Source organism: Suricata suricatta, chromosome 14, assembly GCF_006229205.1.
Source record: "Suricata suricatta isolate VVHF042 chromosome 14, meerkat_22Aug2017_6uvM2_HiC, whole genome shotgun sequence".
NCBI classification, from domain to species: Eukaryota; Metazoa; Chordata; class Mammalia; order Carnivora; family Herpestidae; genus Suricata; species Suricata suricatta.
In genome coordinates, this window is record NC_043713.1 from 84026025 (window position 1) to 84045140 (window position 19116).

The 19116-nt window shown below is 51.2% G+C and overlaps 1 protein-coding gene and 1 pseudogene across 1 annotated transcript in view; one reads left to right on the forward strand and one right to left on the reverse strand.

Annotated features, from left to right (window-relative positions):
- The window catches only part of DNAH10 (dynein axonemal heavy chain 10), a 134837-nt gene that overhangs the window by 53511 nt on the left and 62210 nt on the right, over nucleotides 1-19116 (forward strand). Inside the window, exons 26-34 of the mRNA XM_029921629.1 lie at nucleotides 672-883; nucleotides 3782-3935; nucleotides 6831-7064; nucleotides 9613-9735; nucleotides 11337-11570; nucleotides 14189-14412; nucleotides 16688-16957; nucleotides 17056-17239; nucleotides 18757-18891. Coding sequence (XP_029777489.1) covers nucleotides 672-883; nucleotides 3782-3935; nucleotides 6831-7064; nucleotides 9613-9735; nucleotides 11337-11570; nucleotides 14189-14412; nucleotides 16688-16957; nucleotides 17056-17239; nucleotides 18757-18891 — 1770 coding nt within the window. The remainder of the gene's footprint in view (nucleotides 1-671; nucleotides 884-3781; nucleotides 3936-6830; nucleotides 7065-9612; nucleotides 9736-11336; nucleotides 11571-14188; nucleotides 14413-16687; nucleotides 16958-17055; nucleotides 17240-18756; nucleotides 18892-19116) is intronic.
- On the reverse strand, nucleotides 4870-6668 carry LOC115278310 (annotated as a pseudogene).

Here is a 19116-nt window from a genome sequence, read left to right on the forward strand (position 1 = left end):
GGGGGGGGGTTGTCCAGCTGCCCGCCTGCCCGTCTTCATCCCTGCCGAGGAGCCTGCTGCGCGTCCCCGGGGAAACTGACGCAAGGGGAACAGAACGTTCAGCGTCTCCCACCGGAGGCGTCTGTACACACACGCTCTGCCTGCCCCTGTGACGCACCTGCCCCCCCGCCCCGAGGCCGCATCCCAGCCCCACCCTTTCCCACCGACTCACGGACCTGGAGTGATAGTGAATTTCATGCAAACAGTACTTTCTATGTCAAGTCTCAGGCAAATAGAGCATGGTAAGTCCTTTCAGTATGATAATCAGGCCGAGGTATCTAAATTCTAAGTGTTTGGTAACCTTAGCCGCTTTTCTCGGGAAAGAAGCGCGTTATGACCGCACCCGAGTGAACAAACTACCTGCTTTAAGGCCCAGCAGCTCCTTGATTTCAGAGATGCCGGTTTCCTCCCTGGAAAGGAAGACGCGTTTTTTGGACCCCACGGGTCCTTAGAGACAGCAGTGTGTGGGCGGGGCCTTGAAAAAGCCGGATTCTTTTGTAGCCTCTCCTCCAGCGTTCCTTTGTGGATCTGTGGTTTCTGAGGCCAGATGGGCGACCACACCTGGCAGGACAGAGTGGCCGCTCCGGTCAAAGGCGGTCTTGCTCATGGGACTGTTTCTTGTCCGTTTCTAGGCTGCAAAAGAGGAATGGTCTCAGACGCTCTGGATCAACCTGAACGTCCAGTTCCTGCGGGAGGGGATTGACGGCTTTCTCCGGTCCCTCAGGAAGCTGCCCCGGCAGGTCCGAAGCATTGCCGTGGCCTTTCAGTTAGAGGCCAAAATGAAGGCCTTCAAAGACTCCCTCCCTTTACTGCTTGACTTGAAGCACGAAGCACTCAGAGACAGGTTCGTTTGTCCTGTTAGCTGTCGTGAAAGGGGGAGGAGTCTCACTTTAAAACCTATCCTTGCTCAGATCTGATGACAAAGGACGAGGTTTCAACAGCGACATAGAACCCGAAAAACGCAGGTGATAGTTCTCTGACACGTTGCTTCCGTGTGAGGTTTCTATTCGGTTACCCACTGCATGGAGTCTCCTTTTTTGTATTTTTTAGTTTTTTTTTTTAACCTTTTTTAAAAGTTGATTTATTTTGCAAGAGAGCGGGAGAGAGAGCGAGTGCATGCCCATGCCAGTAGGGGAGGGACAGAGAACGAGGGGGAGAGAGAGAACCCCAAGCAGGCTCCGCACTGTCAGCTCAGAGCCCGATACAGGGCTCGAACCCATGAACTGTGAGATCCTGACCTGAGCCAAAATCCAGAGTCAGATGCTCAACATACGGAGCCATGGGGATGCCCCTCTCCAATTTTTTTCTAACAAACACTGCCAGATATAGACTGGCATTTGTAGATGCTTCATTCTAACGATTAAAAAAAACAAAACAGCAAGGGCTCTTCTAGCCCAGCGCCATCCAGCGGGATGGCGTGACCCACACATGTGATTTAAAATTTTTCCAGCAGCAGCACTGAAACAGTAAAAAAAAATTGGGAAAAATATATCTTAACTAGCCCAATATATACAAAACATTATTTCCACATGTAATCAGTAGGAGACATTCCGCACAAGATATTTTATGCTTTTCTCCAAAAAATATGTCGCAGTCCGGCACGTGTTGTACGTGCACAGCATCTCAGGTTGGACCTGCCACATCTCAGATGCTTGATGGTGACACGTGACTTGTGGCTGCCATACTGGACAGAGCGGGTGTGACTAGGTGTCACTGACTTCAAAGGGACGGCCGGTCCTGGGGGTGGGATGGAGGACATTGGTTCCTCGCTGGTCTGTGCTCATCCGGGTCCGGCCCTGTGTGGACAGGAGTTAGTAAGGGCTTCCTGAGTCACGGTTTTCCTGCCGCGAAGCGCTCTCCCCCCATCGTGTTTCCCGGTGTGCGGGTAGAAGGTCACGGAATGGCATCAGATGATGTCACTGTGTCAGCAAGAAAGCCGTTCGGAACAGCTCCCTTCCAGTCCTTGTGATGACGGCATCAAGAAAGCCTCCCTTCGGGGTCCCTGCCCCCCTGACCTCTCTCTACACCTGCGGGTCTCCCTCCAGCAGGTGTAGGCGGCCCTCAGGCCGGGGGCAACGTGGGTTCTAAGCCCGTCCTTGCCACTCTTCTGCAGGGCCACGTAGGCGCTCACTTTGAACTACGCATTCCTCAGTTTCCCCACCTGGGGAGAAGTGTTTTCTAGCTGAAGTTCCCTGCTCTTTGTGCCCTAACCCAGTGCTTTCCCGACTCGATCATTTCCTACCACTCTTGTCCTATCTCAGCCGGTGTCCTGTATACTGTCACTACTGGGTATTTTTTCCCATCAGCTGATTCTTTTTTTACTTGAACGTGTTCTAAGAAGAAACTTACACCAACATTATAAATGGGAAACCAAAAAGCTTTTGCCATGAATAGAAAGTAATTATAAAAGTAAAAACATTTAAGGGCGTCTGGGTGGCTCAGTAGGTTAAGTGTCCGACTTCAGCTCAGGTCATGATCTCATAGTTTTTGAGTTCAAGCCTCATTCTGGCTCTGCGCTGACAGCTCAGAGCCTGGAACCTGCTTCAGGTTCTGTGTCTCCATCACTCTCTTCCCCTCCCCCACTTGAGTTCTCTCAAAAATAAATAAAGATTTAAAAAACAATAAAACATTTAAAGAACTTGAGCTCAAAACCATTGCCTGTGGCTCGGCCAGAGGCCTCCCCTGGGCGTACGGCGAATGGCTGCGGAGAGGCGTTCGGGCCCCGCCGCCGCACCGAGCTGAGCCTGCGCCAGCCTGTGCTCTCACGACTGGAGGGAGCTGAAAAGGGGACCCCTTCCTCCCTGGTCGACTCGGTGTTCCTCCTGCTGTGACACCCGTGTCCCCACGCGGCCCCCACTGGGGCTGCTGCCCCTGCTTCACATCCACCCCCGCCCGGGCCTGGGGAGACAGGGGGATGGGGAGCAGATTCTCCTTTCTGACCATTTCTGGTTTGGGTGTTTATTAATGTTTATCTTTTGGTGGGTTTTCACAGCAGAGCCTGTGATCCGGCGCTTACTGCTTCTGTGCTGGGTCCGTGGCATTTTGCTGGCCCAGCACCATGTTTAGCTGTTTTATTATATTCATTCCATACAAGTGGACCCATAAAAACACCCCAAGCAAACCCGCAGGCCACATGCGAACCTGAGAAGAAGGCCAGAGGGGTTGAGGGCCGAGCTGCTGGATGTGTCTGTGCACAGATCCCCCTGCCCGCAGGGGCCGCCTTCTTCCTGTCTCTGCCACTCTGTGCTTTTTCTCCGAGCTCTCCGAGCCGTTTGTGATTACTTAATGCATAGATCTGCCTTGGTGCGTGCTGGCCGTGCCCCCGAGGGGGTGGCAGAGTGCCCTGGGCAGGGCCTCGCCTTTCATCGGGGGCAGCTCGGCGGCTGGCCCCCTGCCTGGCGCGGATTTCAGAGCGAGGTAAATATGGACCAAATACACGGCAGCTCACGGCTCACGCCAGGGTCTCAAACAGGCCGGGCCAGCCGACAGAGGTCGAGATCACCAGTCTACACACGACGTGACGGGGCAGGTTCCCAAAAGTTAAAAGCTGCATGTTTTCTTAGATGGTCGTGAAGACTAAGAGTGTTTCTTGACAGGCGTGGTTTCCTGGGTTTGATTCTGGAAGCCAGTGGGATTTTGGAAAACTCTGGAAACTTTATTCCAATGACATCCTCAAAGTGGGAATAATTAAATCCATCACTCAGTCCCGGAAGCATAAAGGTTTTGATGTGGATGCTTTCAGGCACTGGAAAGAGCTTATGGAAAAAACAGGCGTAGTGTTTGAAATGACAGAGACGTTCACCTTGGAAAACATGTTTGCCATGGAACTTGACAAGCACACGGACGTCCTCAATGAGATCGTGACGGCGGCCATCAAGGAGATCGCCATTGAGAAGGTGAGGCTGTTCTTAGCTGTGAAACAGTTTAGGAAAGAAAATTGTTTTTATCTTCATTTTAATTCCAGTATAGTTAACATACGGTGTTAGTTTCAGAGAATTATTATTTTTTTTTACCACCTACTATGTAACTTGCTTTTTATTCAAAGTATCTTGCATTTCTGATGGATGCTTTCTAGGTTTTGCCAGACATTTCAATGTTAGAGGTTGCATTATTTTTGCACGCGAGCAGTGTGACTCTTCCCCCGCATGGGATCACTGGCGAGAAAAGATGACGTATCACATAGGAGATCCGTCCTTTTTAATTGAAAAGCTAACAGACCACCTGGTTATATTCCCCAAAAACAACAAACTGAGGAGTAACTGAGTCTCTAGCCAACATATTCAAAGCTAAGAATTAAAAATGCAAAGACAAGTTTTTAGACCCAGTTAGGGGGCCTGCTGCCCACGGGCTCAGCAGACTCCGGAAGCCGGAAGACGTCCCAATAACCCCGCTCAAAGCATGCCCCTCAACCAGCCTCTTTCCAGTTTCCAATGCGTGAATAAAGATAACGCGTTGTTAATTCTATTTCAGAAAGCTTTTTGCAACTTGTTTTACTTACAAGGCCAACTTTTAAAAGGTCATTACACTAAAGTTGGCTGACAACAAACTAGGTAGAAATCAAGAGGGAAATCCCAAAATGTCACCTTCTGAGAACCCACAGTTGAGTTTTATTCAGAAAAAAGAAACCTGTGGTCATACTAGAAGAAACTCAGCCATAAGTTTGGAATCTGTGCTCCAATTACACTTGCAAGGAGGACAGTATTCTGCTAAAACAACCGATTTGCTGTCGCATTTGTCTACGGTTCGTCTAATATTAACAATTATAAACAGAGCAGGTGCAAATGGTATCTAGAACAATCCTTAGAGGGTTACAGCATCAGGCATAACGGTTCACTTCTCTTCACAGCACTGGTTCTCCTTGCGTACCTGGGCCTCCTCTTCAGTAAAGTCATTTTTGATATCGAAAGTCTTGCAAATCTCCTCAGGGGTTTTCCCCTTGGTCATATTGGCAACAGTCTTGCACGTAACATACAGCAAACCTTTAATGTCTAAGTAGTCCGTAGCCAGAATAAGTTCAAAAAGTGTCCCTTGGTCAACTTCCAGGAATTCTTGGTCCCAAACAGGGATATCATCTGTTCGCTTTTCTTGGTTCTCATCACCCTCAGGAGGAGGGGGTCCTCCTTGTGGGGGGCGCGCCGCTGCCTGACCTTTTTGAATGTTGCTGCGTTATTTGGTAGAGGAACCGGGTCATCAGCCCCGTCCTTCACCCATTCCCGAATCTTCCAACCTGGTCTTGATAGTCACAGACTGGCAATTTCAACATCAACTTCAAATATCTCTCCGTCGGAACTCTGCAACTTAACTGAAGGCGTGGTGCTCGGCCACGAGGAGGCTGCGGGCCGGAGGCTGACGAGGGCAGGGCGGCCTCACGGACAGGAAGGGAAAGGCGGGGAATGAGGCCACTACTGAGAATTAGTTTTTAACACAAAGAGAAAAGGTGTGGTTGTAGCACCTGCATTTGAGTAATAAAGCATTATTTGCTTAGGGGAGTCTGGGTGGCTGAGTCAGTTAGGCTTCTGGCTCTTTTTTTAATTTGTTTATTTTTGACAGAGAGAGAGAGAGAGAGAGAGAGAGAGAGAGAGAGAGCGCGTGCACTTGTGAGCACGAAAAGGGGAGGGGCAGAGAGAGAGAGAGGGAGACACAGAATCTGAAGCAGGCTCCAGGCTCCGAGCTGTCAGCACAGAGCCCTATGCGGGGTTTGAACCCATGAACCGTGAGATCATGACCTGAGCCGAAATTGGACACTCAACCGACTGAGCCTCCTGGGCGCCCCCTGGATTCTTAATTTCAGCTCAGGTCACGATCCCAGCTCAGGTCCTAAGATCGGGCCCTGAGTTGGGCCCTGCACTCAACATGGAGCCTCCTTGGGATTCTCTCTCTCCCTCTGCGTCTCTCTCTCACTAGTGTTCTCTCTCTCTCAAAAATAAAAACAAATAATAAAATGAAAAAAATAATAAAATTTGCTCTAGAAAGAGGAGTTCTGCCTTGGTTAAATTTTTATTCTAAATTATCTTTTCATTTCCAACGTATTTATTAAAGAATAGATATTCATGGTACAAAACTGACAAAATAAATCATTTACAATTCTCCTGCCGGAAGATAATTATCAGTAACATTTCAGCATGTACGTAAAAATGCAGAGGAGACACATGCATCCACCTACCTATACACACGTGCGCACGCTATACATCTAGTCACACAAACGTGTAAACACACATGCACATACCATATTCATCCGCGTACATATATGCACATGCATGCACGTGTACATAAATGCACACGCGTTCGTATGTACACAGCACCATATACATGTGTGCACGTGCACAGAAACAGATGCACCGGCTTTTGCAGGTATAATCATAACTAGGCATATCACTCTGTAATTGGATTTTCTTGCTTACCGGTCAGCACAGGAGCGGGACCTGCCAGGTGAGCAGGCGGCAGACTAGGGGACTTAGACCCTGGTTCTAGTGCCGCGTGGACGGGCCGAGGTGCTTCCCCTCTCAGACCCTCTTGGAGCACCCAGTCTCCAGCTCTGTAAAACATGCCTGATATCCCTGACTTCACTGGGGCGCTTTGGGGACCGAAGGCGATCACGCGTGCAGTTGTGCCCACCTGGCACACAGCATGGCGACTGCGTGCGTGCTGGGCTCTCCACTTTCCGGGAAAACGGACCCGGACTCTGGCTTGAGCAGCTGACCCAAGGCAAGCTCGGGAAGTTGCTGTGGGGTTTGGAATTGTGCTTTTTTCCGGTGTGTGTGCCCGAACCGCCCTTTCTGTGTCCTGAGCAGGCTGTGAAGGAAACCCTGGACACGTGGGAGGCCATGAAGTTCACCGTGGTCAAGTATTTCAAAGGCGCACAGGAGCGGGGCTACATCTTGGGGTCGGTTGACGAGATTATCCAGTGCCTGGATGACAACATGGTCAACCTGCAGAGCATCTCGGGAAGCAGATTTGTGGGGCCTTTTCTGCAGACCGTTCACAAGTGGGAGAAAACCCTTTCTCTGATAGGGGAAGTCATTGAGGTGAGAGAAAACCAGGAAAGCCCTTGCGTGTCAGAATGGCTTCTGCTCAGACACTGGTGACTCGGACGTGCTTTCTCTGGGTCACTTTATTTTGCGGGGGCGGTGTGGGTGTGATCCCAGGACTCAGTCGAGGTTTTAGTTCAACAGATGCGTTTCTAACAACCATGATTCTTAATTGGTCCTTTTTTCATATGTCCCTCTTCTTTTTTAAAATGAAGTTTATTTTATTTTTGAGACAGAGACAATACGAGTTGGAGGAGGGGCGAAGAGAGAGGGAGACAGAGAATCCCAAGCAGGCTCTGTGCTGTCAGTGCAAAGCCTGGTGTGGGGCTCGAACCCACAGCACCAAGAGATCATGACCCGGGCCAAAACCAAGAGTCGGACACTCAGCCGACTGAGCCACCCGGGGGCCTCTCCTGTGTCCGTGTTCTTGTTTAATCCCGTCCTGATCTTGTTGCCAGGATACACTTTCACCTCCTTTATCACACTGAAGAATTTAAACATACTTAAAGCCCTTTTCAGGTTTCTCCATATTTATTCTTTCCTCAGGCCAGGAATTTTCTCTTTTTTCTGTCTGTCTGTGACCATCTTTCATGGTAGTGGGTTTTTCTCAGCGTGATTGATTCGTTTTTGGTTTTTTTTAATGCTTATTTATTTTTGAGAGAGAGAGAGAGAGACAGAGCATGAAAGGGGGAGGGGCAGAGAGAGAGGGAGACGCAGACTCGGGAGCAGGATCCAGGCTCCGAGCCGTCAGCACAGAGCCCGATATGAGGCTTGAACTTCCGAACCACGAGATCATGACCTGAGCCACAGTTGGCCGCTTAGCGACTGAGCCCCCCGGCGCCCCTGTTTGTTTGTTTATAAAGCTCATCTCACGTGACAGGTTTTTACCTCTGCCTGCTTCGCTTTGTTGCGCGTCTTTCCAGTTTCTCCAGGTTGGCCTGCCGTGCTGGGCGGCACTGGACAAGGTCATGTGTCGCGCAGCCTGGAGCTTCCTCCTTCTGTGGGAGATACTGGTTCAGACCACGGGGAGCGGCCCGGGCTCACCTCACCACTTTTAAAAATGTTTGTTTCTGAGAGAGAGAGAGAGCAGGCGGGGGGATGCGGGGTCAGAGAGAGAGGGAGACACAGAACCGGAAGCAGCTCCGGGCTCTGAGCTAGCTGTCAGCACAGAGCCTGACGCGGGGCTCGAACCCATGAACCGTGAGATCATGACCTGAGCCGAAGTCGCACATTCAACTGACTGAGCCCCCAGACACCCCCTTTCTCCCAAGTTTTGTGTGACTGCCTCTCTTCCCCTCTCCCCTCCTCAGACCACAGGCACCACCCTTTTTCCACGGGACTGGCCAGGGGTGTGGTCCAGGCCCCACCCCTCTCACACGTGCTGCCCCCCACTTTTTTTTTTGTCTATGGCTTTTAATTAGGTCAGACATAGCACTGTTTCTTTTTTCTTCATTAGGTAAAAAATGTTTTTTTTTAATTACATGGATGTTAAATTCACATACCATGAAATTAATCACCTAAAAGTGCCCAATTTCATGGCATTTAGCACCTTCACAGTGCTGTGCAGCCATAGCCCTCACTATGTTCCAGAACATCTTCATCATCTCGGAAGAAAGTCTCACGCCCATTAGAAGCAGTCGCGTATTTTCTCTGTCCCTCTAGCCCTGGCCACCAGTGACCTGTTTCTGTCTCTCTGACTCTATCTGTTCTGGACATTTCCTACAAATGGAGTCATGTAACGTGTGGCCTTCTGTGTCTGGTTTCTTTCACTTAGAGTCCTATTTTCTTTTAAAAATTTTTTAAGGTTTATTTATTAATTTTTTCTGGGAGGGGCAGAGAGGGAGAGAGAGAATCCCAAGCAGGCTCTGCACCATCAGCGTGGAGCCGGGGCTTGAACTCACCAACCGCAAGTTCCTGATCTGAGCTGGAACCAAGAGTCGGATGCTTAACCCACTGAGCCCCCCGGGTGCCCCGAAGCGTCCTATTTTCACGGTTCACGCACGTTGTAGCGGGTGTCAGCCTCATCCCTTTTCACGGCTGACTCAGGGTCCGCGGGTGGAGAGCCCACGCTTTGGGTGTCTGTTCTTCTGTTGGCAGCCGTTGTTTCCACGGTTTGGGTGATGGGCAGGTCCCGCTGTGAGCATTCACGCGTTTTTTTTTGAGTTCCCGTTTTCGGTCCTATTGGGTCTATGCCTTGCGGGTCGCATAGTATTTGGCTCAGCTTTTGCACGGGCTTATGACCCGCCCTTGGTTCCTGAGCGTCACGGGGCTCTCCCACCCCTGCTCACACGTGGGCGCTTCCTCCTCCTCCCGGGCTGGCGGCCAGTTTTCTTCTGCTTCGAGTGTGGCTGCGCATCTTAAAACACGCAGCCCTGCTTTCGCCCTCATTCTCGTATGTTCGGAATGGGGCGTGTGCACGCTCTCTGCCATCTTGCCCGGGAAGACTTTTGCCCTGAGTTGACGCGTGGCCGTCCCGCATTAGGGTGGGGTTTTGCCACACGTACCTTGAGGTACTCGTGCTGACGTTAACATTGTGCCTTTCCAGATTTGGATGCTGGTTCAGAGGAAATGGATGTATCTTGAAAGCATTTTTATCGGTGGAGATATCCGGTCACAACTTCCAGATGAGGCGAAGAAGTTTGACAACGTCGACAGAATATTTAAAAGGGCAAGTAGCTGGCTTCTATCTTAGTCCTGAAAGGACAGTGATTCGAGATACTTTCTTTTTAAATGTCTTTTGTTTATTTTTGAGAGACAGAGAGAGACAGTGCGAGCAGGGGAGGGTCAGAGAGAGAGGGAGACACAGAATCTGAAGGAGGCTCCAGGCTCTGAGCTAGCTGTCAGTACAGAGCCCGACGCGGGGCTCAAACCCACGACCTGTGAGATCATGACCTGAGCCGAAGCCGGCGCTCAATCGACTGAGCCACCCAGGCGCTCCGAGATACTTTTTACTTATGTTTCTGCATGTAGTATTTTGTCTATTAAGTAACTTCTGAATTTCTTCAATCAGTATATCTGACCTTTATCCGTTCAGTAAACATTTCTGTTTGGTATCAAGCCACTGGCATATGGCACTGAAACTTTTTTACATTTATTTTTCATTATGAAAATCATACTTAAAAAGCCTGAAAAATGTGGAAAGGTGGTTGATTTGACCACTTCCATGTGTCATATACTTCTTTTATCTTTTTTTCCCTGTGTACGTGAGTTTAAAAACACGATGATGATATTTTGTGTAATTTTCTCTCATAATTTTCTTTTGATGTTACGAGAAATGTATTTCATATCATGAAGCCGAGGAGGGATGTTAGTGGCTTTATACCCCTTTCCAGGGAGCGGCTTGATGTTAGATGATGGTCGTCTCTAACGAGACCTCTTGTTCAAAGGGGACGTCTTTGCTTTCATAAATACGTTTGAGGCTTGTGCCTCATGCCTTTTGCGTGTTTAGGATGACTATCTTACGAGAGATTGTTGGAAGGTAAATTGTCCGTGAAGGAGTATTGCCCCTTTCAGACTCCTCCTGGGAAAGGCTTGTGTCTGTCATCCCTGCCCCTGGTCATTAGTGGGGCGCGGGTTTTCACCCAGAGCCTCGGTCTTTTGCTGCTCAGCGGGCTGGGGCGCTCTCCAGGCATGAGGGGTCGCCTCACGCTTGGGTCTCCTTTATCCATTAGAGTTTATGACATTTTCTTACTCATTTGCATAAGCTTTTTTTTTAACTCAAAAAAAATCACACAACGGATAGCTATTGATTACAGAAGGATTTAGATACTATACAACAAGCAAAAAGAAAGAAAAAAGAAAAAATGCCAACAATCTCACACCCAAGATAACAATGTTGACAGTTTACCATGTATTTGTTTATTCCTATGTGAACATTTACATAACTATCATGAATAAATATGCCACAAAATAATATCCTCCTTGCTCCATGATCATTTAAAGTTTTTAAAAATAATTTTGACACATATGTCAATAAGTAAACGTGTATGTGATCACTTAGAGCCAGTGATGGGCCGAATCACCCACTGCCGGACGTTTAGGGCTCCCTGCCCCTCCCCCTCCATTATGAAGAGTAGTGAGGATCCCGGTGCCCACGGGAGGCCCAGAGCGGACTTGCGGGCTTCGTCCATCCAGCCCGCGCTGCCCGAGGCTCTTGAGGCGCTGTTGTGGGCCCCCAAAAGGCTGCGGGCGGGTGTTTGTTGGTTTTGCTGTCTCCGGGGAGGGCTCCCGCCTGCCCGGCCCGACCGCCCCCCTCTCGCCCTCGTCCAGATCATGGGCGAGACCTTGAAGGACCCCGTGATCAAGCGATGCTGCGAGGCCCCGAACCGGCTCAGCGACCTGCAGAACGTCAGCGAGGGCCTGGAGAAGTGCCAGAAGAGCCTGACCGACTACCTGGACTCCAAGAGAAACGCTTTCCCGAGGTTCTTCTTCATTTCCGACGACGAGCTGCTCAGCATCCTCGGGAACAGCGACCCGCTGTGCGTCCAGGAGCACGTGATCAAGGTGCGCCCCCCCGCGGTCCGGCCGGGAACCGCCGCCGCCGAGGCTCGGCAGCTGCGGGTGCTGCTCCCACACCCGGAAATGCTGCGGGTGCCGGTGGCTCAGTCTCTTGGTCTCTGCTTGGGTCTAATCTCACGGTTCGTGGGATCGAGCCCCACATCAGGCTCTGTGCTAAGTGTGGAGTCAGCTTGGGATTCCTCTCTCCCTCTGCCCCTCCCCTGCTTGCTCTCCGTCTGTCAAATACATTTTAAAACTAGTTAAAAAAGTAAAAATTAAAAAGACAGAAATGGTGCTGGGCTTTCATCAGAAACATAAATCTGATGAAATCCGCTATAGTCTGAAATTACACAAAGATCAGCAGTGGTTTGTTGGTCTTTTCCTGTAGCCTCAAAACATTTTTTTTTGAGAAATTAAAAAGAAAACTGCAGTGCACACTGACTAATATAATAAGCAAAGAGGTGGTACAGGACAGTGCTTCAGCATGTTGACTCCAGGCCCAGATTGCCTGGGTTCAAATCCTGGCTCTACACAGATTCGCTGTTTGACTTCTGGCAAGTCACTCAGCCCCTCTGGGCCTCAGTTTCTCATCTGTAAATTGGGAGAACGCCAGTCGTTTACCTGCTGCCGTGGAGTTGTTATTAAGAAGAAATGAGTTCATGTGTGTAAAGTACTTGGCGTCGCGTCGTGATGTTGGCTGACGTTACCTTGTCTACCACCCAGATTTGACTGGTGGCCACGTCGTCACCAGCGAGCCGTGTTTGCCTCCCTACACCCCTGTGACGACACGGCTGTAGAGGCAAAGTCGCCATCCTCTTTGCTCCCATCATGATCCTTACTCCCCCTTCGGGAGGCAGCTGTTACCGAGACGTGGCGGCGATTCCTTCCTGCCCGTGTGTTTCATACTTGTGCATAAGCGCGTGTGCATCTGTGAACAATGCCGCCCGGCAGGAGACCTGGCACACCAAACTGTGTGTGTGCTGGACAAGCAGAGCGTGGCTGAAGCGAGTCTCTGATCGGCTGCTCAGCGCTGCGTATTTCGTACCCGCCTCGGGCAGGAGCGCCCAGCCCTGGCAGTGTTGGTAGCTGGGCCCGAGGAGGCTTTGCCCCGTGTGCGGACACGTGTGTGGGGGCCGGGCTGTCCTGTGCGCTGCGGGACGCTCAGCGTCCCTGGCCTCCACCCACCGGACGCCGAGAGCATTGCTCTCCCGTTGTGACAACCAAAAATGTCGACTGGCGTTGCCCAGTGTCCCGCGGGGCAGATCGTTGCTGGCTTTGAGTCAGCTCGTGGAGTAATTCCTTTATTCCAAATAAACAAAGCGGTGGGGAGCAAGTACAGAACTCCATACTTTCCCTTTAGTCAATACGGATTTCCTTCTTAAACTAAAAGTCATGTCTTAGTTTGTATGTGTTCCTTTCTCACAGGGGAGGTATGTGCAATATACATATATGTGCTTATAATTTTTTATGTGAAAAAAATTTTTTTAATTTTTTTTTTTTTAATTTTTGAGAGACAAAGAGAGACAGCATGAGCAGGAGAGGGTCAAGAGAGAGGGAGACACAGAATCTGAAGCAGGCTCCAGGCTCTGAGCTGTCAGCACAGAGCCCAGCGTGGGGCTTGAACCCACGAACTGTGAAATTATGACCTGAGACAAAGTTGGACTTAGCTAGCCAGATGACCACATATATATATATATATTTATATATAAAATAAACTTTATATTTATATATATATTAAAGTTTATTTTTGAGAGAGAGAGAAGGAGCAGGGGAGGGAAAGAGAGGGAGAGAGAGAATCTCAAACACGCTCCATGCCCAGCTCAGAGCCTGATGCAGGACTTGATCCCACAAACCATAAGATCATGACCTGAGCCGAAATCAGGAGTTGGAGGCTTAATTGCCCAGGTGCCCCGGTGACTTTTACATTTTGTCATCACTTTCACACGCAAAATATCTTGCTGTTTTAGAAAAATGTATGTTAGGAGCACTTCATTTACCAGTAGCCCCTTTTGCAAACCTCTGGTTTCATTCTTTAAAGCCTGTTGCCTTTACCTTCTCCTCTCTGACACGCGGAGTGCCTCATCTTATACCCTGGGTCCGAAGAGACTCGTTTCTCCTGAGTGTCCTTCTGATCGGGAACAGCGCTGACGGGCAGCAAGGGGCCAGTGTGTAACGTGCGGGAGGCACGTCTCGCCTGGTGTTTGATTTGAGCCTTCGCCCTCGTCTTGTCAGTGCCGTAATTATGTGCGTTCTGGGCTGAGCGAGGAGCAGCAGCTTCCTCTGGGGGGTGGGGGTTCAGGCACACGTCTCTAACTCCTCAGCCCTGGGCCGTTTCATCACCAGGCTGTGCTGCGTCGCTTCTGTCCAGATACCTCTCTGAACCTGCACATACTCTAGAATCTCCAGCGTGGGGAGGGAGTGCGTCGTCTTTTCCTTTCTTTCTTTTGTAGCCCCAAGCAGAGCTTTGCCCAGTGCAGGACAGACGCGCACCCGAAGCGTGCTCGTGGGGGGAGCCGCTGGGCCGGCGGACACCTGCTGGGCGGGGCGCCCCTGGGCTCCCGGGTGTTGTGAGGTGGGGGGGGGGGTGCGCGCGTCACAGGCTGGGCCCTCCCGCTGTCTTGCAGATGTATGACAACATAGCGCTGCTGAGGTTTAATGACGGGGACAGCGGAGAAAAGCTGGTGTCGGCCATGATCTCGGCGGAGGGCGAAGTGCTGGAGTTCCGGAAGGCCGTGCGGGCCGAGGGCCGCGTGGAGGACTGGATGACGGCCGTTCTGAATGAGATGCGGAGGACCAACAGGCTGGTCACCAAGGAGGCGATTTTTAGATACTGCGAAGGCAAGAGCAGGTAGAGTCGTAAGTGTAAGCGTGTGTCACTTAGTCACATTCTGTGAATAGTCATGACGGACTGGTACTAAGGCCTTGGAATAGAATGAGTGATGCCCCATCTTCTGGGAATAGCCCAGTTAGCCCACGTGGTGTCTGTCTCCAAAGGATCGCCTCGTTTGGGACTTCTCACGGTGTGGTGGCATCTGGGTCGGCAGCCTCAGGGCCCCTGGGAGCTTGTGGCAAATGCCAGTCCCCGGGTTGTCCTCCACGTCTGCCCCATCAGAGAAGGGGCCGCCTGTGTGTTTTATAAGCTCCTTCCTGGGGACTCTGAGCCCCCCAGGCGCGAGAACCGCTGGGCTGGTGACCCCACACACCAGGCGTTCGGCTGGCCTCAGCTGGGTGCGGGCTAAGGAGCAAAGTCGTTTCTGAGACCTCTCCAGGCACCAGGCTGAGCCGAAGCCTGCTTCTCCTTGAGATGAGGGCCGGCCCTACCGTGCGGGACACGGAACACAAAATGCAGTAGCATCTTTGGGTAACCTGGGCTGTTAGGTGTAGGCGGGATTCCCAGGAATGTGTCGGGCCCGGCCTGGACGCAGCCGCGATGTCTCTGTCATTACCTGAAGAGTGCTGTCCCCTTGTGTGATTCACCGGGAAACATCGAGGTCAATAAACAACTAGAGAATAGCATTGTATTTGTATCGTTATGATCCCATTTTGCAGGTGCTATAAAAATTGGTTGATGTCCTTACATCGTCAGGTAAGTATATGTAGATTTCTTCGGTAGTGCGCTGGTAAACCGATTTTCTGAAAAAGGCAAAAAAAAAAAAATAAATAAAGCTTTGATTTAGAGGTTCGTCAGTTTCCATGGTGTAGGTACTCCCGCCCTGGCTGACTTCAAAGCTAAGTGGGTAGTGATAAGTGGTTTGAACATCAGCCTGTGGAATTCCTGCGTATCCGGCAGTGAACCCTCGTGAACTGATACGAGGTGGTGTCAGTGCGGCTGATTGAGCTGCCGCCTACGGGACTCCTGCTCCGAGCTGATCACTGTGCTAGACGCTCGCCCCAAACCCAACCAGACCGACGTCACCGGCCTCTGGGAAGGGGGATCATGGAACATTCTGCGGTCTCCTGCATGCTCCCGGGTCAGGTGAATTTTACATCGGCGTTAGCTTCATCTACACCATGACCGCCACGTTGCCAGGGCCCTGCTGTGTGTCCAGGCATGTGGTTGGTGGGAGACAGTCAGGGAAAGGAACCCCAGGTGTCCGTTACTTCTTTTCTCCCCAAATTCCCTCTGCCTCCGCATGGGGACTGGCGTCTCTAATGAAAAGGGTGAGCAGTTGCAATTTTGCGTATTGGTTTCTTTGAGCAGACGGGTTTTGGTGTCACTGAGAAGACAGGCCAGGGACGTGCGGCCCCGGAAAGCACCCCCTGCCCTGGGATTTGCCAGATAGCGCGATGTTTGCCTCAGCTGTGCCCGGCTCACTTCATTTCCTCTGGTCAACTTGCTTCTGCCTGTCCTGGTTTCTGGCTTCCTGGGTTCCCTGTCACCTTTATCTAGTGTGTAGGGATCATAATTATAGTCACTACTCAGGTTTTAGAGGTGCCGTGCAACTGTAAAGTAGCATGGTAAAGCCTGGTCTTCTTATTGTTATAAAATATACTTTAAAATGTATTTTGCCATTAATTTTACACCATCAAGATAATGACTTAGTAATTCATAGGTGCTTTTCCTGGATTGGAACTTAGAGCTCTGGGTCTTTTTTTATTTTTTGTTTAATTTTTTAACATTTAGTTTTTGAGAGAGAGAGAGAGGGACAGAGTGTGAGTGGGGGAGGGGCAGAGAGAGAGAGGGAGACACAGAATCTGAAGCAGGCTCCAGGCTCCGAGCTGTCCTCACACAGCCCGATGCAGGGCTCGAACCCATGAACTATGAGATCATGAACCGAGCCAAAGTCAGATGCTTAACTGACTGAGCCACCCGGGTGCTCCCAAAATGTAAAACTTCTCCTAGCATTCCCATAATATTAAGTCATTCTGAAAAGCCTATAAAGGAGTCTTTTCAAAGTGGTCTAGCAGCTCCCTACACAGTCAGCTGTAAACGGTCTTGTGTGCACGTGTGGTCACCCTGGGGTTTTCCTCTCTTCCTGGAAGACTTCTTGTCCTTGGCTTGCCTGGAGCCCTTACCTTGCGTTTCGCCATCCCAGACCCAAGAAGTCCATCCCTCCGGGGGCTGTCGTCTGGTGCCCGTCCCTAGGAGAGGATCTCGAGCCGGTGTGCTGTTTCTCCTCCAGAGTGGACTGGATGCTCGTGTACCCGGGCATGGTGGTGCTGGCCGCCAGCCAGGTGTGGTGGACGTGGGAGGTGGAGGACGTCTTCCGCCAAGTGCAGAAGGGGGAGAAGCAGGCCATGAAGGACTACGGCAAGAAAATGCACAAGCAGATCGCCCAGCTGGTCACTCGGATCACCACGCCCTTGAGCAAAAACGACAGGAAGAAATACAACACGGTCCTCATCATCGACGTGCACGCCAGAGATATAGTCGATTCCTTCATAAGAGGCAGGTAAGGCCCTTCTGTGGCCCTGCGGCCTCACGGCGTGGCGGGCACGGCGCTTCCCCCCGCCGTCTCTCTGGCCACGTCTCCTGCCTGTCGCCTTCCAGCATTCTCGATGCCCGGGAGTTTGAATGGGAAAGCCAGCTGCGGTTTTACTGGGACCGGGAGCCGGATGAGCTGAACATCCGCCAGTGCACGGGCACCTTCGGCTACGGTTACGAGTACATGGGCTTGAACGGGAGGCTGGTGATCACGCCGCTCACGGACCGGATTTACCTGACTCTTACTCAGGTGATTGGCCCCCTGTCCCTTGGGGTTCCCAGCTGCCTGTGGCGACGGGATTCTCTCTGAGCAGGATCAGGGTGATCGGATACACGGTACTGGGGTGACCTGTGTCCCCTCCCTCCCACTTCGTGACCACTCGGAACCTCACAAGGTGACCTTATTTAGAAAAAGGGTCTTCGTAGATTTAATAAGTCAGGAGTTGGGAACACCTGGATGAGGGCCCTAAAGCCAATGACTGGTGTCCTTGTGAGAAGGGGAGAGGACACAGACACAGGAAAGGTGACGCCAGATGGAGGCAGGAGTTGGAAATGATGCGGTCACAAGCCAAGGAATGCTTGGAGCCACCAGAGGCTTTGGAGGGAGGGCAGCCCCGCCAGCAGCTCGATTTCAGGCTTCCAGCCCTCGGTTCTGTGAACTAATACACGTCCGTTGTTTTAAGCCCCGCACTTGGTGGTGACTTGCTAGGGCCAGGAAACTAATGCTGATAGGGACCTTGTTGTTTAAACCCTGTAAATGAGCTTCAGATGGACTGTGGCCGGCTTGCCACCTTTTGGGATTGGGCCGTTGCAGGGTCAGGTGGCCCCTCAAACCACTGTCACATTTAATGATTTGCTAAAAGGGCTCCCAGAACTCAAACTGTTACAGTCATGGTTGTGGTTTATTACAGCAAAAGGACACGGATCAGAATCGGCGGTGGGTGGAAGGCTTGGGACAGGGTCCGGGAAGGACCAGCTTAGCTTCGTCTCACGGTGTGGTTGTACAGACGGCGTTATTTCTCACAGTGATGACGTGTGACAGTACGCATGAGGCACTGTCACCCAGAGAGGCTCATCAGACCCTTGGTGTTCAAGGCTTTGGTTGGGGACTGGTCACCGAGAGATGACTGATGACCCAGATGGTGACCTTAGGTTCTAGCCCCTCCAGAGGTCAGGCTGATACCATGTGGTCCAAGGTCACTGTTCTCAGGACATTCCAAGGGCTCAGAGGTCAACTCTTAGAACCTGGAGACAAGGGGAGGACTAATCCTTTATTGCACAGATGAACGTGTGTCCAGGAGCCCCAGCTCTGGGAAGCACCGGGACCCTGTGCCTGGGGCGGGCCCACATTCCAGCAGGTTGCTTAGTCCTGGGTTCGCTGGTTCCTATATCATGGAGTGGGGGGTGGTCAGTAGCGGTCAGTGGAAAAACAGAAAAGAAACGTTAGCAATGGTGACTGTCAGAAAAGGTGAGTGTGTGAGTGGCTGGGTGGCTCCAGTGGTTGAGTGTGTGGCTCTCGATTTTGGCTCAGGTCATGGTCCCATGGTTGTGGGACCGAGCCCCTCACTGGGTTCCATGTGGAGCCTGGAGCCTACTTAGATCTTCTCTCCCTCCCTCTCTCTCAAGTAAATAATAAGAAAGGTGAGTGTGAACTCGTCCATTGCCACATGTATATTCCACACATTGTCACACATTGTGCTTTGGGAAGTGACACCTGTTTCCTTATGTGAATCAGGCCAGTGTCATTTTGCATTTGGCTCCTAACAGGCACTGTCCATGTATCTGGGAGGGGCCCCTGCTGGCCCAGCAGGTACTGGCAAAACCGAGACCACCAAGGATCTGGCCAAAGCCCTGGGTCTGCTCTGTGTCGTAACCAACTGCGGTGAGGGCATGGATTACAAGGTAAGGCCCCGGTTCCCTCCTGCTGTGCTACTGGGCAGCGAGCTAAAGCGGGGACATGCTGGGAAGGCATTTCACCCCTACTCTGCCGTGAAAAGACACGGAGGCCGCTGGGAGAACAGAGCCGGGAACCTTCGCCCCTTGTCTCGGCAGCTGCACGAGTCTGCTTTGTTAGCAGCTGGGGGAGCAAGCGTTGCGGACGTAGATGCCCCGTAGATAATGAGCAAA